Raw genomic sequence first — 19,365 nt, 5'->3', positions numbered from 1 at the left:
GGGCAACCTGGGAAATAAAGTGTCTCGGAGGAGAGGCTCCCGACGATCACGTGATAAATCACACCAATTGGCGCGTTTCTTACTCTAGCACCGCTCCTGAATTTTGGCCAATGAGAAGTCGACGTCGTTTCCCTCCACTGGCAGTCATGGCGCCACCCGTGAGGTACTGCATTCCCGGTAAGTGTGAGGGGCCCATAGCGAATTCTGGATGGGATAGAGCAGGAAGCCTGGATGGCCGGCACCTCATGGGGGCCCGTGACTGATGCAGCGTTTTTCTTCAGGCGAACGTCTGTGTAACTTGGAGGAGGGCAGCCCGGGCAGCGGCACTTACACCCGACACGGCTACATCTTTTCTTCGCTTGCTGGCTGCCTGACGAAGAGCAGCGAGAACGGCGCGGTAAACGGGCAGCTTCCCATTTCCCCCTTCTCTTCCTTTCTTTTAGGCAGCTTTTGGTTTCGCGACACTACGGACGCGTCTTTAGTGCCTCAGCAGTAGAACAGCTGGTCTCCACTGCTGGGCATTTTGGCCACCACAGACCGGATGTGTTCCTCTCGCTTGATTAAATTGCTGACACTCGGGAAGGAAGTTAGGGAATGAGCAGAGGCAGACTCAGCCCTGCAGTGAGCTTCATCTTGTCCGAATGTCTCCTGTCTCCGGTTTCAGCTTGCTCCGCTATTCCCACCTCGCTTTGCAGTCTTGTCACACAGGCTTCTTTCACTGTCGCTGGTAGGGTAAGCTCTCTCCTGCCACAGAGCCTTTGTACACAAACAATTTGTTTGGAACACGGTCATCTCCTTTGCGTGTTTAATTCTTACCTTTCAGATAGCTTCTCTAGTATCACTTTATCTGAGAAGCCATGCTAGACCCACTAGTCAAGGAAAAGAGTTTTATGAGCTTTTATTTTTTGTTTTGTTAAACTCTCACAAGGAACTACATTTCTTTCCTTCCCTGTGCTCAGCTTTGCAAATAATTAAACATTCAGTTAAATGTTCCCCCTTGACTCTTCCCTTACTAAACTCTTTAAGTTCCACAAAAGCAAACCTTGCAACCATACCTTTGGTGCCAAGCACAAGGGCCTGTGCTCAATAAATTTTGTTGAGTGCCTAACACTGTCCTCTTTAGTTCCAGAGGCTGATCCAGGATTAGCCCAGGATCAGATAAACAGTCTTTGAAGGAGCAGCTTAAAAATAGGGGGTATAGTAGAAAGAGGATTCAGAATTAGAACATTTAGGTACTGGCTAACTAGGCCTTGTTTCTGCTTCATGTTAGAAACTTGATCTCTGGTTTTAGGTTTTTCCTCATATGTAAAATGAGAGGCTTTTTATTCAGTCAATTTTGGGAATGTGTTTAACATAATTAAGTTTATTCATTTCATATATTTATTGAGCATTTTCATGTGCCAGGCACAATGCTGACCTCTAGAGATATGGTAGTGAGCCAAATACACATGGTCCCTGCTATCGAGGGACAGACATAAATTGTAAACAAGTAAATGCTCAAATTAGTGTATGGCTACAAATGTGATGACTATTTTGAAAGAATATTACAGGTTACTGTGAGAACATGTAAAAGACAAACCCACTGTGGTCAGCAGAGGTGACACTGAACCTGAATCTAAAGGATAAATAAGAATTGGGTTGGTGGGGAGAGCACAGTCCTGGCAGAAAGAACAGGTTGAACACAAATTTTGAGATGGGAAGATGTTTAATGAGTTAGTGAAACTGAAAGGCAGCCAGGGAACTGAAGCACAGTAAACAAGGAAAAGATAAAAATCAAAGATGAGGTTCAAAGTATCTGTCTTGGGGTGCCTGAGTGGCTTGGTCAGTTGAGTAGCTGACTCTGGATTTTAGCTCCAGTCATGATCTCAGACTCCTGGGATTGAGCCCCATGTCAGGACCCCCCAACAAGTGGGGAATCTGCTTGGGATTCTCCTCTCTCTCTCCCACTGTCCCTCTCCCCATTTGCACATGCACGCACTCTCTAAAATAAATAAATCTTTTAGGGGCGTCTGGGTGGCTCAGTGGGTTAAAGCCTCTGCCTTCCGCTCAGGTCATGATCCCAGGGTCCTGGAATCGAGTCCTGCATTGGCTCTCTGGTTGGCAGGGAGCCTGCTTCCCCCTCTCTCTCTGCCTGCTTCTCTGCCTGCTTGTGATCTCTGTCAAATAAATAAATAAAAATCTTTTAAAAAACAAACAAATAAATAAATAAATCATTTTTTAAAATGTATCTGTCTTACACCAACAGCCAATACCTTGCTCAAAGAGAAAACTACAAGTATTTCCTTAAAATAGAAGAAATCAAGTATGGCCATTATTATATAATATTTATTTGGAAATTTTAGCCGGTACAATAAAGTGAGAAACAGAGGGAAATAGTATAACTTTGAAGGAGTCAAGTTATCCATGATGATAGACGATGGTTATATACCAAGAAACCCAAGAAAATCACCAAAAACTTTCATAGAACTGACCTGAAATGATTAGATTATGTGTTCTAGTAACATTCTTCCCTTGAAGAATGGTCCCTTGACCTTCCTATTGTCTAGAATTTCTAAGGCTGTCTCCTCTGGGCACTTATGTCTATAATCCACCTATCCTTGTGATCTCAGCTGTTCACCAAAGCATTACTACATTACTCTTAAGCCACAGATACCTTTATGCGAGGCTTAGTTAGGATTTTACATTTTATTGTTTTCTCTATAGCTTCCTGTCATTTCTGTGATGAGAGAAACAGAGTCCCAACTACTACCGGATGTGGGGGCTATTGTAACCTGTAAGGTAAGTGGTTTTACAAGACCAGTGCTCTAACCCCTGAGCTATGGAGCCAGGTAAGTGGTTTTAACCTCCCTGCTTAAGATACTTGTTCAATGGCAAAATCATGATCATTGTGGAACTGCACTGTCAAATACCATAGCCACTAGCCATATTGGCCATTTAATTGAAATGAATTAAAATTAAACAAAACTAAAAGTTCATTTCATCAGTCCCACTAGCAACATTTCAAGTGCTGCCCTGTTGGCCAGCAGTGAACATTTCTATCAGCACAGGGTTACTGGACTGTGCTGGCCTGGAAAGTTCTGGGATAGTGATCAAGGCAGCCTGCTTCAGCAGTCATAGTTCTTTCACTGAGCTAAGTCTCTAAGTATGTAGTTTGCGAAACAGGGGTGTCAAAGGGTAATAAGGAGGCCTATTTTTTAATATCTAGAAGCTAGATCTTATTCTGCAGGGAAGCAAAAGAGCTTATATTCTAGCATTCCTTTTAAATCTTGTCTTTTAGGGTATTCCAGGGGAAGTACAAGTTAAGGTTGCCGTGATCAATAAATGTAATATATCCTTACTCCTTGCCCATCCCCACCTTCTTTTTTTTTTTTTTTTTAAGATTTTATTTATTTAGGGGCGCCTGGGTGGCTCAGTGGGTTAAGCCTCTGCCTTCGGCTCAGGTCATGATCTCAGGTTCCTGGGATCGAGCCCCACACCGGGCTCTCTGCTCAGCGGTGAGCCTGCTTCCCTCTCTCTCTGCCTGCCTCTCTGCCTGCCTGTGATCTCTCTCTCTCTGTCAAATGAATAAAAATTAAAAAAAAAAAAAAAAAAGATTTTATTTATTTATTTGAGAGAGAATGAGTGAGAGAGAGCATGAGAGAGGAGAGAAGGTCAGAGGGAGAAGCAGACTCCCCAGGGAGCTGGGAGCCGGATGCGGGACTCGATCCTGGAAGTCCGGGGTCATGACCTGAGCCGAAGGCAGTCGCTCAACCAGCTGAGCCACCCAGGTGCCCCATCCCCACCTTCTGCCAGGTTAAGTTAACTTGTAGCTTTTAGTTGCTTTCTTTATAAATTGTTCCAGCAGAAAATCTGTGTTATTCTCAAAACAACTGAAGATGCAGTGATCCAAATATTATGCAGTACCTCAAATGTACACTTAAATTCTGTTCACTCTACCGGGCTTTTAGCAAGATCTGCTGAAGGTCCAGATTTTCTGTAATATCCTGTGTCTATTTATGTTAGTCTTCTGTATTTTTCAAGATCTGCTCCATATTATTTCATTGGATGCCTACAGTAACTTTATTAGGTGGCCAGAGTGACTCTCTCAACCCACTTGACATGTATCGTTTATGCAAAGTTAAGTAGGAGTTAACTTGTCTTAAATTCTATAATTAATAGGGTTGCTTGGACTAAAATCCTGGTAATTCCTACTTTCTTACTGCCTCCTTGAGCTCACAACTGCTACTATTCTAATGCTGATCTTTTCTCTGTTTCACAGGTCTCTAGCATCAATTCACGCTTTGCCAAAGTGCACATCCTGTATGTAGGGTCCACACCACTTAAGAACTCTTTTCGAGGAACTATCCGGTAAGAAGTGTTCATGTCTTTACCTTGGCCTCCACACCTGAGGATAGAAGAGGGGACTGGAATTTTTAGGAACAATTACAGTTCCTATACCTGCCTCTCTGGCTCCCATCTTTGTGTTCTGATTCTGTCCAAAGGAAAGGTTATAATGTATGAGCTAAGACAAAAGGAAAATAGTGACAAGATTGGGCTTTAAAGTAAAATGAGGGACGCCTGGGTGGCTCAGTTGGTTGGACAACTGCCTTCGGCTCAGGTCATGATCCTGGAGTCCCAGGATCGAGTCTTGCATTGGGCTCCCAGCTCCACGGGGAGTCTGCTTCTCTCTCTGACCTTCTCCTCACTCATGCTCTCTCTCACTGTCTCTCTCTCAAATAAGTAAATAAAATCTTTAAAAAATAAATAAATAAATAAAGTAAAATGAAAAGAACTGAGCTAAGCTGGAGACTAGTGATGCACAATGACTCATATGAAACAAAGTAGAAGACGTTTTAGGAAATACCTTCCTTTCTTTTATTTAATATAGTTTGTTTTTTTTTTTTTAAGATTTTATTTACTTATTTATTTGACACAGAGAGAGAGAGAGATCACAAGTAGGCAGAGAGGCAGGCGGAGGTGGGGGGGATGCAGGCTCTGCGCCAAGCAGAGAGCCTGATGTGGGGCTTGATCCCAGGACCCTGAGATCATGACCTGAGCTGAAGGCAGAGGCTTAACCCACTGAGCCACCCAAGCGCCCCTATTTAATATAGTTTAAACCCAAGGATTTGAGACATTAAAAAGGTTAGTGTGGGGGGGCACCTGGCTCAACGGGTAAAGCATGGATAAGTCTTGATCTTGGGGTTGTGAGTTCAAGCTCATGTTAGGTATAGAGACTACTTAAAAATAAAACCTTAGGGGCACCTGGGTGGCTCAGTGGGTTAAGCCTCTGCCTTCCGCTCAGGTCATGATCTCAGGGTCCCGGGATCGAGCCACACATCAGGCTCTCTGCTTGGCAGGGAACCTTCTTATCCCCCCCACCCCGCCTACTTGTGATCTCTCTCTCTCTGTCAAATAAAATAAAATCTTTTAAAAAATAAATAAAATCTTAGGAGCACCTGGTTGTCTCAGTTGGTTGAGCAGCTGATTTGCCATTTCAACTCGGGTCATAATCTCATGTGTCATGAGATTGAGCCTGTGTTGGGCTCTGCGCTCAGTCGGAAGACTACTGGAGACTCTCTCCCTCTGTAAAATAGAGTGCATACTCCCTCCACTCATATGCGCCTGTGCTGTCTCTCTCTCTCTCTCTCTCTCTAAGATAAATAAATAAATCTTAAAAAAATACTTTAAAAAATGGTTAGTGGGTGAAATGGTAGTTGGGTGGGTTTTTTTGTTTGTTTGTTTTTCCTGTAGGTTCTTTGAGAAGGGATCAACAGTTGTGAGCCAGATAATTTAACTTCTGAGGCCCATTCCACTCTCAGGATTCTGTGTTGTTCTATAGTGCTTCTCTTCAAGCTCTACTAAGGCAGCAAAGTTCCTTAATTTTTCCTGCCAAATCTGTTCTGCTTTTCTATACTCAGAGGTATTGATACTGCTGCTCTGTGTGACCCAAGAATGGGAAAGTGGTTTTCTCCTCCAGATAAGGACTTGGAATGCTTCTCTACCCCACTTCTCTCGTGGCATCTGGGTCCCATTATGACTCGTTCTCTCTACTCTTTTTTTTTTTTTTTTTTTTAAGATTTTTATTTATTTATTGAGAGAGAGGCAGTGAGAAAGAGCATGAGCTAGAAGGTTAGAGGGAGAAGCAGACTCCTCGTGGAGCTGGGAGCCCAATGCGGGACTCGATCCAGGGACTCTGGGATCATGACCTGAGCCGAAGGCAGTCGTCCAACCAACTGAGCCACCCAGGCGCCCCGCGTTCTCTCTACTCTTGTAGCGCTTTTCTGCTATGATTCTGCAGAATAATTCTTTCTCACCGATAATTAATCTTTCTGTTAATTCTTTTTTATAGCAAGGAAGATGTCCGAGCTACTGAAAAAGACAAGGTTGTTGGTTGGTCCTTTTTCTTTTTTTCCTTATGACTTTAGGAATCTCAATCCTTTTAAATTATTCCAGTGAATTTCAAACATCTATAGAAATGTAGATCCAAAGATCCAAGGAATTTTAAGATGTTTCCTACTAGAAAGTGTGGAATTCACCTCCCTGTCCTGTTCCTCTCCCTTAGGATTTTTGTTCTCTCTGTTGACCAGAAGGCGATTAGTTTACTCCTTGCCTTTGAAACCAGGTGTTTATTCTTTGCTGTTCCGATTTACTCTGGATCCTTTCAGAGCCAGCTATAGTAACTTTTGTCCAAGTCAGATTCCTGATCAGGTTACTGAATTAAAAATCTTTGCTTTATATAACGATGCTGTAGAAGCAGTAGAAGTTATTGATTGGTTTGACTAATGATGACTTTTCACCCTGTGGGGTTAAAAAGTAGATTGGGTCTACCAGAGGGGTAATAGTTTCACGTAGATCTGATTTAGAGCTTTCACTTAACAATCCTGTTCTTTTCTTACAGGTAGAGATTTATAAGAGTTTCCGCCCAGGTGACATTGTCTTGGCCAAAGTGGTATCCTTTATTCCCAGGAGTGTTGTGGTCCTTTGTCAAAACAAAAAACAGAAGTAGAAAACAACTCAAGTGGTTATGGGAGGGAAGACTTATCACCCATCATTTTCCTTTACCAGTGTTGTGTGACTAGATCTCCCTGGGTGACGCACAATCCAACTACCTCCTGACCACTGCCGAGAACGAGCTCGGGGTGGTGGTGGCCCACAGTGAATCAGGTAAGTCTATGCATCCATGTGCTCACCTTTCCCTGGGAGCTATGGTTTGGGATTAATCCACTGTTTGCCCTTGTTACCCTTGTTTTTTTGATTATCTAGGCAGCAATATGAGTGTCAGTACTTACTACTGAGATTAGAATGATTCTCCTTATATAACTGTAATGGGGGGACTCACTGTATAAGTCAGTGGCATCAGTAAGGCTTTTTCCATATGCGGTGAGGTTCACTAGGCTGTTTGGTGATACTTCAGTTCATAACCAGCCTTGAAAGGGAAGGGTCTTCGGTAAACATTTGGGGTTTCCAACTCCCAACACCAGCTCTTTCCTTTCAGGTGTCCAGATGGTTCCCATTAGTTGGTGTGAGATGCAGTGCCCTAAGACCCACACTAAAGAATTCCGGAAAGTGGCCCGAGTGCAGCCTGAATTCCTGCAGACCTAAGAAGCCACATTTTACCCCACAGAGAGGGGTAAGCCGTTTATCTAAGAGTACGTGTATGAATCCAACATCAAGATGCCATTGTCTTTATTCAGACGCCTGGGGTTGTCCAACAACCACTTTTAGAAAAATCTGCCAGCAACTTACACTTTAGGTGGAATATTTTTCTTATGAACCTTTCAGTGGATTTCATTTTCTGGAGTGATCAATTTCTCTTTTGGAGGCGCCAACAAACTGTATAATGTTGGAAGTAACCTGTTCCCTCTAACGGTCCTACAAATACCCATTTTTTGCTGAGACAAAACATTTTTTACTAAAAAAATTTTATGGCTTTCGTTGTCTTGAGTAGGGAAGCCTCTAAAAGGCATCATGAGGGGCGCCTGGGTGGCTCAGTGGGTTGAGCCTCTGCCTTCAGCTCAGGTCATGATCCCAGGTTCCTGGGTTCAAGCCCCGCATCAGGCTCTCTGCTCACCAGGGAGCCTGCTTCCTCCTCTCTCTCTGCCTGCCTCTCTGCCTACTTGTGATCTCTCTGTCGAATAAATATTTTTTTTTATAAATAAATAAAATGCATCATGACATTCAGAGGAGGGGTTTGCCTGGTTGCTGATACCTATTAACAGACATGTGTGAAGTGCTTGCTTACTCTGGAAAAGCCTAATCTCCAATCTTTCTTATATTTTGTATGTTCTAAGCACTTCCACTTACTGAGTACTTGCTATGTGCCAGGCACTGAGTCGAGCACTTTATATACATCTCATTGAGAGACAGTACAGTTTAGTGAAAATTAAAGAACACATGGTGATTCAGGGTACATGTGAGTAGTTCTGAAAGTAATTAGATGAACACAGTATTACTAATTTAGTGGGTACCCCAGCACACGTTTGTTAAACCTGAACTGAAAAGAGGGACAGAGCACGGTCATGGGAGACCAGGGAAGGATGTGTGAAATAAAAGGAACTGAAGAACTTGGCTAAGTGGAATGAAAATATTTAAGGCAGAAAAAGGAGCCTGAACAAAGCGCAGAAGGAATGGACATCCAAGTTTGGGGATGAGGAAGGGATAAGGGTTAAGCGTGGAGAAGCTGCCAAGGGAATGGAAGGAAAGAATTAGAGATGTCAGTTCTTGAGATGTTCTTCAAGGAGCCTGTCTCTTTTAGGTGTACTGACAGTGGTTACCTGTGAACTCCAGAGTCAGCACCTGGGTTTATATCCTCTAGCTGCTAGCCTTGAATAGGTTAGGTTGGTTTTTTAATAGAAAATAGAATTGAGACCAGTAGCTCCCCATGCAGTTTTAAGAAATAGTAAGAGATTCCTGGTACACTTTGCCCATTTTTCCCCCAACGGTAACACTGTACAAATTATAGTATACTAAAGTAATCAGGATGTTGAACATTGATAGTAATGCAAGTTATTTTTAAGTCTCTTTCCAATGATCTCATGGGATATTGTGAGGAAGAAATGCCCAAGTTCCAGTACACACCAGTATTATGTTGTTATTACAGATCTGGTTGCCTTCTATCAAGGATCTGTCAAATTCCAGGCCTTATGTTACAATGTAGTTTAAGTAGTCCCCTTACTGATAAAGGTTTTAAAACTTTACAGATTTTCCTTTTTTATAGCAATGCTACCAAGAAAACCCCTATCCTACGTGTCCTTGTGCATGCCTAAGTTCTGTGGCAAAACAGATTCCTAGAAGTGGAACGCTGGGTCAAAGAATGGGTATTTTTTAAATTTTGGTTAGGTGTTCCCATATTGCCTTGCAGGAAGATGCTACCATTTGATTCTCTCTACAGCGTTAACCACTTTAGCCACTTTACTTACCTCTGAACTTCCCAGTAGCCCTGGAATGTTCTGATCATTTCTACATTTTACAGAGAAGTAAACTAAGGCTTAGAAAAATCAGTTCACTTGCCCTAAGTCACACAGACATCAAGTGGCAGAGCATTAGAGCATTATTCAAACTTAGGTCTGTCTTATAAAGCCAACATTTTTTCTTCTGTACCATGGTGCCTTTTTCTAAATATTGACTAGAACCTTGGGCATGAAATTAAAGGCTCTCCAAATTAGCAATGGTTCATTAATTGAGTGCTTGTTGGGACTTCATTCAATAAACATATACTGAGCAGCCAGGACTTAAAACAGTGAACGATAGAATCCTTTCCTTATAGAGCTTACATTCTAATGAGGAAAAGACAGGTGATATGTAAACAAACATTCTAATAAAGTGTCAGAAAGAACATTTGAAGCAGCTGAATAACAGCTCTCTCTGATCTGCAGAGCAGGATGGATTTCCTCCATTAACCATCCAGTATTGTATTACATGTTAAGTTTGTGCCTGTCTCCCCTAATAGCCTGAGCTTTTAGGGCAGGAATCTCTTTGAATCTTCAGTGCCTGATACCGTGACTAAACATAGCAAAAGCACAATAAAATTTTTTTTGAGTGTTCTCATAGCTGACTCAACAGCTATGCCCAAATAATGATATTTAGTGATGATATCTGCTAATCTACAACTGGTTCTAAGGGATGAGGAGGATACTGGTTTCTGTGCCTTGGAATAGTGATTCTCAGCCTGGGTGAGCTGATTTTCAAAACTGCCTACAAATCGCACCCCCCGCCCCACCAGATGATTATGCTTAGCTAGCTACCCTAGCTACACAGGGTCTTGGAAGGATGCTAGTTGTTGGTCTCCTGGTGGTGTTGGTAGATAATGCAGGCTTTCTGTTACTTTCCTGCCTCTAAGAGTTCTAGTCAGTGAGTGAAGACTTCCATAAACTCAGATGATGTCAGGACACAGAGTAAGAGTAATCTAAGCTGATCCAGTCTGACTTGGGTGAAGAGCCTTGATCAAAGGAAATTATCAACTTTCAGTCTAAGATTCAGTATAGGCTAAGTAAATTTAACATTCCACCAGACTGTTGGGAGACTTAAATTACTAAAGCTCATCCTAGAGTTACTGTATACAGATCAAGTGAAAAACTCAAGAAGATGATTACAAGTATTTAAATTGAAATAAGGACTTTAGTTGAACATCTTTTCTCTGGGTTCCAGTACTTGGTAGCATATATTTGACCAGTTTCTGCATCTTTTTCAGCCTCTTTCTTCTGTAAACTGGGGATAGCAGCCCTTTCAGAGGTGATGAAGATTAGAGACTGTGTATGTTAACATGCCTCAGCCAGTAGACGGCACAGAGGAGCTTCGTGAGAGCTTCCCAGACGGAGGCCCCTATTTCCTCCTGCTAGAAGAAAGGCATTAAGAGCTTTTTCTTGCCTTGGAGTCTCTCTTATGATCCCACAGTCTTTTCAAAGGCCTTAGAGAGAAGGTAAATGTGAGCCATGCCCCTTCCTAATTATTTATATAATGTAATCAACTTCTTTTCTCCTGCATCATTTTATAAAGTTGTGTAATTTCTGAAGATGAAAAGTGAATCAAGTTTATAGATTTCTAATAGAAAAATATTAGCTTTTTAAAGTAAACAAGCCTTTACCTTACTCAAAAGGCATAATGGGGTTTCAGAATTTGATTTTCCACTCAAGTGGTACTCAGTAACCAGCATCACTGAACAAGAGCTATAGAGGCAATAGGAATGGAGAGTTCAGCTAAGATGACCTGCCCCCCACCCCACCTCAGCTCCCCCAACCTAAGATGGAAAACCTAGTAAGATATACCATATGTGGACCAGGCTGGGTAAACTGAGTGGTTGTCCTAAAGCTCTAGAGGGATCACTATATCACACAGAAGATATTGCACATCACTCCTTTATTATACTGATCTGGAAAAAAGATTTAATACAATTACGCTCAAAATGAGTACTGAGCCCAGGGTGGGGCCAAGCAACTGGAACATGATCAGAAACAGATACAGTGAAAGACACACTCGGACATGATCAAGAGGCATCTCACTGCCATAAAACATTAAGGCAGGGGAGGGATTCTAAAACACACAGCAGGATGAACTCCTAGGCCTCAGAAGTCAAGGAGTTTATCCCACACTGGTGTGAGGAATGGCTTATTTTTGGATGATCACATGTGGGAATATTTCAACCGCCACTAGAAACCCCAGAAGGGTTTTCGTTTTGTATTATTTATATATATATATATATATATGTACTTCTTTTTTTTCTTGTAAAAGTAAATGCAACATGTAAAACATTCAGATTGATCCCAATCTTCTGGAGCCAGCTCTTCTAGGGTCAGAGGGGAAATTACTATTTTCATCACCATGCAGGTTACATTCATCTTCCACTGGAATGACTAGAGCACCCCCCCTCCACCTGTACAGAACAGTACAGGACTTGCTCGTGGGAACACACATAGGCTCTCTTGCTTCTCATTGGTCACACCTAGTATGGTTCCTCCCTATCCCCATTGCAAGCAGGTCCTCAATAATAAAACAGTAGCAAAACCCCCAGCATTACTAATTCCCTACTCTTGGGTAAGAGTCTTCTCTCAGCTTGGACTGAGAACCCATGCCCCAGAAGTGCCATTCTGATTAGAATATATGAAGAGAGTGGGTGCAAGAAACAAAATGGCTAAACAAAATTAGGAGCCACTGGTCCTCATCTGCAGCTAAAACTTAAGATACCGACAGATATGGTCAGTGTGACATGTGCAGGGAAGAAGTGCAGAGGAGTGGGATGGACAGGGAGGGGAGGTATCCTTGGGGAAGTAGTCTGCCTGCTTCCCTTCACTTTTTGGCCTTGCCCTGGGCAGCCACAGCTTCCATGGCTTTACGCACGGTCTCTTCATCCCCCAGGAACTGCATGGGCTTGATGGGCTTCAAGTTCTTGTCCAATTCATAGACCATGGGAATGCCTGTTGGAAGGTTCAGTTCCATGATAGCCTCTTCGGAAAGACCTGAAAATACACACCGTGATTAGCCATGCAAGACACAAATCCATGTCACCCCTGCAGGTGACAAAGGACTTCAGTAGGAATTAAATAAAACAAGACACCCTTTCTGGTGTTTGTAATAACAGTAATGATCCGTATTACAGATCAGTCACCCAAAGAATGCACCCAATACTTATTTCTCAGCCACTGAAAAGCAAGAAGTATGAAAGGTATGTACCACAGATCTCTCTCCTGAAGTAGGGTTAGGACCAAACACAACTCAAATGTCCTATGTGGTCCATCCAGCCTGCCAAAAATCAGCAAATCTGTCCCTCTAGGCCCTCAGGTAAAGCAATTTAGAATGCAAATTGAGATTCATGTGTGAAGTTGTACCAGGTTGTGATTAAGGAGGATTTTACCAGTTTCAACTGGCAATCCTAGTCTAAAGGTGAGCATCTCAAATTATAAAGTGTATGTGAGTAACAGATGGCAGCTTCTGCATCAGGTCTGAAGGGGGACCTGAAGTTCTGCATATACAGTAAGCACCCAATGAGTCTGTCTACGATGCTTTGAGGAAACAAGGGTAGAGGGTGACCAGGAGTCAATCTATCTCCAAGGCTCTCAATATGTCTAACCTTTCCCCGAAGGTCTCCTTTGCATGCAATAAGTCCCTGATTAGTGGCAATTTTGCTGTATGCCTCCTTGAGGGTTCCCCTGAAAAATACACATACCCTCCAGATGCTTGACAATGCCCCGAAGGCTGTTGCCATGGGCTGCAATCAGTACTCGTTTCCCCTCCTTAATCTGGGGAACTATTTCTTCGTTCCAAAAGGGCAGAGCTCTGGCAATTGTGTCCTTCAGACTCTCACAGGAGGGTAGCTGATCTTCAGTGAGGTCTGCATACCTTCGATCCTAAACAACAAAAAAAATCCAAATTCACCCATTAGTAGTAGCTGCATCTGTTCCGGTCACTCCTCATCCCCTAATTAAAGTGATGAATCAAAATCTCTCACCAGCACACAGAATAGAGCTGAGAGCTTGGAAAAGGGGCTAATTATTACCTTGCTGCTCTTCCTACCACCATTGCCCACTACTGGGAAGATTAATTTTTCAAAGAAACTTAGGAAAGAAGGGGGGGAAAGTAAGTACAAGGCTCTTCCCAATTCACTTAATCTTCCACTTGTCTTAGAAGGGCCCTACAACTATGGATAGGTTTTATGAAGTATGTCAATGAAGAAAGAAAAAAAAGGGATATATTTTTAGGTAAGTAACTATCAACTAAATCTTTTAACAAGTGAAGGTCATTCCTTAGAGAAGGATAATTGAAAGAATTAAGTATTTATTATAAATTATAAACTCAATGGGACTAGGCAGACACTAATAAAAAGCTAAGAAAGAGTGAGGCCCAGAACCATAACCCGTGGTCCTAAGTGGAGTTGAGCCAAACCCCGTTTTACCATACCTTACTGATGTTGCCGTAGAAGGGATGGTCAGGTTCCATTGGAGGTGGTGGGACATCATAGGAGCGCCTCCAGATCTTCACCTGGGCCTCGCCGTGCTTGGCCGCAGTTTCTGCTTTGTTCAGACCAGTCAGACCGCCATAGTGCCGCTCATTGAGGCGCCAAGTCCTCACTACTGGTAGCCACATCTGGTCAATGGCATCCAGCACTGTCCAGAGAGTCCGAATTGCTCTCTTCTGCACTGAGGTGAAGCAGATGTCAAACTCATAGCCAGCATCTGGGAATCAGAAATTCAAAGTGATAAGCTAATCAGATCCACTCTGGAACCAGAATTTTCTTACATATAAATTTAACTAGTTTGTATACTCCAGCAGGAAAGACAATCTTGTGCCTTCACAAAAGATAAAAATTTGTTATTTTATAGTTGACAACATGATTCCCCAATAATTCACCTAACCCAAGACCTAAACATATTGTCAAGTAGCTACTGTGTACCATCTGTGGGGCTTATCCTAAACCACACAGTGCTGTAATTAAGCCATTTTAAGAACTTATTTCTCCAATTCTTTCAAAAAAAAGATGCTTAAAAACTTGGAATTTCTTAATATATAATATTACGTATAGAGGGCTTGCCATCTGTCAAGCACTGGACTATTCTGTATGTGTTTTGTCTTCAAACCATCCTTGTAACCCATGCTAGAAGTTGAGCAAATTATTCAAGGTCACAGCTTATACATGAGAGATTAAAATCCAGGCTATATGACTCCAAAATCCAACTCATAACCACCATCTCTAGCTCCCTCTACATTTTCCTAACTCCTAAGGATCTGGATGTTTGTATTTTAGTTAAAACAGTCACTTTTGACCAATGATTACTAATGTATTTCAGTTCTAACTTCTTGTCTAGGGGAAGTGGATTTTAAACCCCCAACAATCAGGACACAGCAAGAGCTCTTAGAGGATGCTGATTAAAACTTAAATTTGTTGCCTGAAATTGTACGTTCACTATGGAGTGGAAATCACATCACAATTTCTTTATCCAGTCTCTGTTACAGTCAAGTGCCAGCCTATACCTACTTAGGTCGATGGCTAGACCAAGGTTTAGGAGAAGCCACCACCTGGAGAAAGCAAAAAGAGCAAATGCTGTGCACTGATTCATTTATAAATGAATCTCTCCTCCACACTCGTTAGTTCTTAAGGGGTGGTAATCAAGAGTTATGCTGCCCCAACCAACAGGCTACAATTCGTATTTCATGAAAGATTATCCCCCCTCCCACTTTAATAAGGAGATGGCCCTTTCTTTTTTTTTTTTTTTTAATTTTTTTTTTAAAGATTTTATTTATTTATTTGACACAGAGAGAGATCACAAGCAGGCAGAGAGAGGAGGAAGCAGGCTCCCCGCCGAGCAGAGAGCCCGATGCGGGGCTCGATCCCAGGACCCTGGGATCATGACCTGAGCCGAAGGCAGAGGCTTTTAACCCACTGAGCCACCCAGGCGCCCCGGAGATGGCCCTTTCTTCATGTAGTGTTTTCCTCCATGAGGCTACAAGGCCCTCTTTGAAATTCAGCACAAACTTTCCTGGGTATTGCTTCATATGGAGGTTGCCAACAGTAATTAATGCAATGTGAAGTGAATTCTCCTGCCAGTCATTCAGCTGAGAATGAGGCCAGTAAGAACTATGCTGATGGGGGAAGGGAGGATTAATCACCAGGAAACCCACCACTACACTACCCACAAGGGAAAAGATGAACAATCTCATCAGTGAGCCTCAGGACAAGTCCTAGTAGACTTCATTACTATTTCCTCCCTAACTCTAAGGAAGGGATGGCTCCCCAGTAAAAGGCTGAGTCACCAGGAAGCAACCATCCATAGTGCAAACGTCATCTCCCATGCTGCAAAGCTACTGGCTGTTTCACTGCAATTATTTCCATTCTCAATGGAGTGCCTACCTTTGGATATCCAAATAGGCCCCCAAGGAGTAAAGTAGTTCCCCTGAGGGCTCTTAACAGAGAACTCTACAGCCTCTTCCTTTAACTTTCCCATTAAATAAAAGCATAGCCCAGGGGCGGGGTAAATGGTGTGGTGTGGACCTCATCCTCCCCCAGAAGTAAGACTGCATGGGGGAACTCAGTTCTCACTGGCTTTCTTCTGAAACAACTCAAGAGTTTATAAACCTTGGGGTCCCCGGGTGGATCAATCATTAAGCATCTTCCTTTGGCTCAGGTCATGATCCCAGGGTGCTGGGATCAAGCCCCACATCCGACTCTGCTCAGCGGGAAGCCTGCTTCTCCCTCTCCCACTCTTCCTGCTTGTGTTCCCTCTCTCGCTGTGCCTCTGTTAAATAAATAAAATATTAAAAAAGAAAAAAGTTTATTAACCCTACTATGATTGAAAGCTCTGAAGAATTTAAGATTTACTCATGTATTTACTTTAGGTTTCTTACATTAATCATAATGGTCTTCACCATTCAGATTTCTGCTTTCAGTCTTTTTTAATATAATCATGAGTGATGCCCATAACAGATATTAAGATCTTAAATGAAATTTCTCTAACTAATGCTACCCACATTTACTTACAAACTGAAATAGGGGGTGCCTGGCTGGCTTAGTCACAAGAGGATGTGACTCTTGACCTTGGGGTCATGAGTTTGAGCCCCACATTGAGTGCAGAGATTACTAAAAATAAGCAAGTTTAAAAAAAAAAAACCTGAAACAGGGTCTGTTAAAGAGAAATTACAAGTTTGACCATTTGATCAGTCTTTTAGGGTACAGCTGCATTATCTTTGTCCTGGGTTAGTCTCAGCAAATCACCACAGACCCATACAGGGCTTCATGCCAGACAGGAGAGAAAATGGCCTCCTTTACCAGCACTTTCCCTTTCCCAGCCTCTCCTACTGTAAGTCACACCAGACCATCCCAAAGCGTTCACACACACAGCCAGCAGGATTACATTTCCCACTTTCCAAACCTGTGCTTCATTTCAAAGAATCTACAGTGAAGGCAAGACGCTAGAGTAACCTGAGGCCAAATACCTCTTCCACATCAGGCATCAATGACCCTTTTAAATGGCTGCTTCTATGTCCAAAGGTTAGAAAGGAGCAAGGCAGGATCTGCCCTAATCATCAAAGGAACACCTTCTCAGACCAGAGAGAGTCTCTGAATTGCTGACAGCTGGGAATGGTTCCTTATAAAAAGCATTCCAAAACCAAGGAGAGCTATCCCCCCTGGGCGGGGCAAGCCTGGATAGATGAGTTTATCTCACTGCCACTTCCACCTCTGCCCACCTGTTACTCAACCCAAACTGGAGCAAGCGGGATGGACTAGGAATAGAAAGATACGACCTTGAACAAGTCATCTATGCAATCTTCACTTTTCCCAACTATGAAAGAGGGCCAGGAAAGAAAAGAAAAAAGGGGGTTAAAATCTGTCTATGGAATCTGCACAGGATCAACTCAAATCCTTCATTCATTCATTCGCTCAATTACATTTGAAGATGGATTTTGGACACAGAATTTGTGGGATGCTGAACAGCAAAGGCCTACATAAGCACGTGGGTTTCTGAGGCCCGCTGCATACCCGCGCACCCCCCGCCCGCCGCGTTACTCCCCCACAGCCAGGGACCCGCGTGTGGCCTGACGCTTCATTAGAATCGCAGCGACCTCCTGAAAAGGCGTGGTTACGGCTGCTGGAAGGCACCGGGCATCCCATGTAATAACCCGTCCCCGACTTACTAAATGCTCAGCCTATTAAATAGGAGAATTTCGCAAGGTGGTGTCGTGGAGAACGCAATGGGTTACGGGGCGACCACCCTCGGCCCTCTTCCTGGCGCGGCCCCTCACTCCACTGGATGACCTTGAGCAAGTCGACCCCCCCCCAACCTGGGCCCATTTCGTCAGTTGCAAAATAAATTGCTGGAAAGCTGAAGCTCAAGGTCAGCCCTCTCTGGGAGGGCACGGGGGCGAGCCAGGCGGCGGCCCTCACCGTGAGGCACCCGCCCGGGCCTCCGCAGCCCCCACGCACAGCCCAGCCCGGCCCGCTCCGCACCTCGCAGCGCCTGCCCGCCGCGCTTCGCCTCCTCGTGCCCGGCCGGGCTCAGGTCGGCGTCGTACCAGCCGCTGAAGCGGTTCTCCAGGTTCCAAGCGCTCTCACCATGCCGGATCAGCACCAGCTTGTATGCAGCCATGGCGGCGGCTCTGGGTGCGACACACACTGGGACTAGCAGAGATTCCGGAGTTGCTGCCCGGCCCCAGCCGCGCCTGCGCGCTCACACCCTATCGCCGGGCTCCCGCGCACTGGGTCGCCCAAATCTTCCCACTGGCTTGGGGCCGCCCTCCGCCCGCCGGGTGTGCGCATGCGCCCCGTGCCCACGCTGCGGCCGTCGTGGGGGAGGGGCGCGCTCGAGGGCGCCAGAGCGCATGCGCTCTCGGCCGCCGGCCCCCTAGTCTGTAGAGGCGGTCACGGAGCGCACGTAAGCGCCGAAAGGCGGCGGGACTTTCGGGCACCGCGGGCGTGTGGGAGCCCGAGGGGGCGTTCGAGAGCCACCCTGCTGTCCTAGAATTGCTGTTATTCATAAGCCGTTTGTTCTAATAAAGTGGCCGTTATCATTTGAACGGGGCTTAACTGCGCCAGGTCACTTTTCCATCCGTATGCAGAGTTTGAGTTCACACACCTGCGTTCGAATCTTCACTCTTACTTTTTTATTGCTTTGTATCTTTGAGCAGGTCGCTTAACCTCGCCCAGCCTCATTCGTGAATGGTCATAATAAATACTTAGCTGGTGCCAATCTATCTGGAAGGGCTATTCAGTCAATAGTCCTTACGAGTGCTTTCTCATTTTAGTGGATATTCATATCCTATTTTACACGTAAGAGAACTGGCCTTGACTGCTGGTTCCAAAGTCCTGCGCTTCCCAGAAACACTGGGCCGTTTATCCCACCTCTTCGGGTGTCTCCCACTCTCTCTAGTCGGTGTCTCCTGGTCCTCCAACAGTGACGCAAACTCAGGACCCCTTCGAACATTCCAGAAAAAGAGTCACTGCCTGTTCTTCCCCTTACACCCAATCAGCAGTTTAATATCTGCTTGTCTGGACAGCTCTCCGCTACCCTTGCCACCGACTCCTGGTTTATTTCAAACTAGCCACTTTATTGAGCACCAAACCAGGAGTCAGTGTGCTAGGGCCAAAGATGGGTTGAATGTGTTTTCTGCCCTTCACAGCAAGTGGAGTGCCAATAAGGCCCACAGGTAAACAGCTAACAATGAAATTGTGCTGTGTGCTATATTTAACAGATTCTAGAAAAGTTTTTAACATGCTCTCAAAAAAAAAAAAAAGGCAAAAAAACCCCCTATGTACCAAACAGTGTTATAAGTGCTTTACAAACATTAACTCATTTAATCCTCATATACTCATAGTGGTCCTGTGAGGCAGGTATTCTATTTCCTTATTTACTGATGAAGAAAATGAGGGATGAAGTAAACTGCCTAAGGTTACAGGGCTCGGGA

At 44.0% G+C, this 19,365-nt stretch overlaps 2 protein-coding genes across 3 annotated transcripts; one reads left to right on the top strand and one right to left on the bottom strand.

Annotated features, from left to right (window-relative positions):
- The first annotated feature begins 68 nt into the window (after nt 1-68).
- EXOSC1 (exosome component 1) lies at nt 69-11,719 on the top strand. 2 transcript variants are annotated; one of them, XM_047703300.1, is made up of 9 exons: nt 69-177; nt 282-397; nt 2,704-2,778; nt 4,259-4,347; nt 6,329-6,362; nt 6,878-6,928; nt 7,059-7,143; nt 7,475-7,609; nt 10,670-11,719. In XM_047703300.1, the coding sequence occupies exons 1-8, from the start codon at nt 111-113 to the stop codon at nt 7,579-7,581; spliced, it is 624 nt and encodes a 207-aa protein (XP_047559256.1). In that variant the 5' UTR covers nt 69-110; the 3' UTR covers nt 7,582-7,609; nt 10,670-11,719. The 2 variants fall into 2 exon arrangements, with proteins under 2 accessions (XP_047559256.1, XP_047559254.1); XM_047703298.1 differs by lacking the exon at nt 10,670-11,719 and having other exon boundaries at nt 7,475-7,882.
- Nucleotides 11,318-18,175, bottom strand: PGAM1 (phosphoglycerate mutase 1). The gene is made up of 4 exons (XM_047703296.1): nt 17,912-18,175; nt 13,870-14,144; nt 13,139-13,319; nt 11,318-12,431 (listed from the first exon to the last, which is right to left on the bottom strand). The coding sequence occupies exons 1-4, from the start codon at nt 18,048-18,050 to the stop codon at nt 12,262-12,264; spliced, it is 765 nt and encodes a 254-aa protein (XP_047559252.1). The 5' UTR covers nt 18,051-18,175; the 3' UTR covers nt 11,318-12,261.
- Between the last annotated feature and the right edge of the window lie 1,190 nt (nt 18,176-19,365).

The sequence above is a fragment of the Lutra lutra genome, chromosome 14, assembly GCF_902655055.1.
Source record: "Lutra lutra chromosome 14, mLutLut1.2, whole genome shotgun sequence".
Taxonomy (NCBI): Eukaryota; Metazoa; Chordata; class Mammalia; order Carnivora; family Mustelidae; genus Lutra; species Lutra lutra.
Note: the sequence above shows the minus strand (reverse complement) of the source record. Positions and strands in the feature narration are given on the sequence as shown.

Coding starts and splice junctions, on each gene's coding strand:
- EXOSC1 (XM_047703300.1), top strand. CDS start 111: ATGAGAAGTCGACGTCGTTTCCCTCCACTGGCAGTCATGGCGCCACCC. Junction 398..2,703: donor AGAGCAGCGAGAACGGCGCG/GTAAACGGGCAG, acceptor TTTTCTCTATAG/CTTCCTGTCATTTCTGTGAT. Junction 2,779..4,258: donor GGGCTATTGTAACCTGTAAG/GTAAGTGGTTTT, acceptor TCTGTTTCACAG/GTCTCTAGCATCAATTCACG.
- PGAM1 (XM_047703296.1), bottom strand. CDS start 18,050: ATGGCTGCATACAAGCTGGTGCTGATCCGGCATGGTGAGAGCGCTTGG. Junction 13,320..13,869: donor TCTACGGCAACATCAGTAAG/GTATGGTAAAAC, acceptor TTTGTTGTTTAG/GATCGAAGGTATGCAGACCT. Junction 12,432..13,138: donor CATTGTCAAGCATCTGGAGG/GTATGTGTATTT, acceptor GTGTATTTTCAG/GTCTTTCCGAAGAGGCTATC.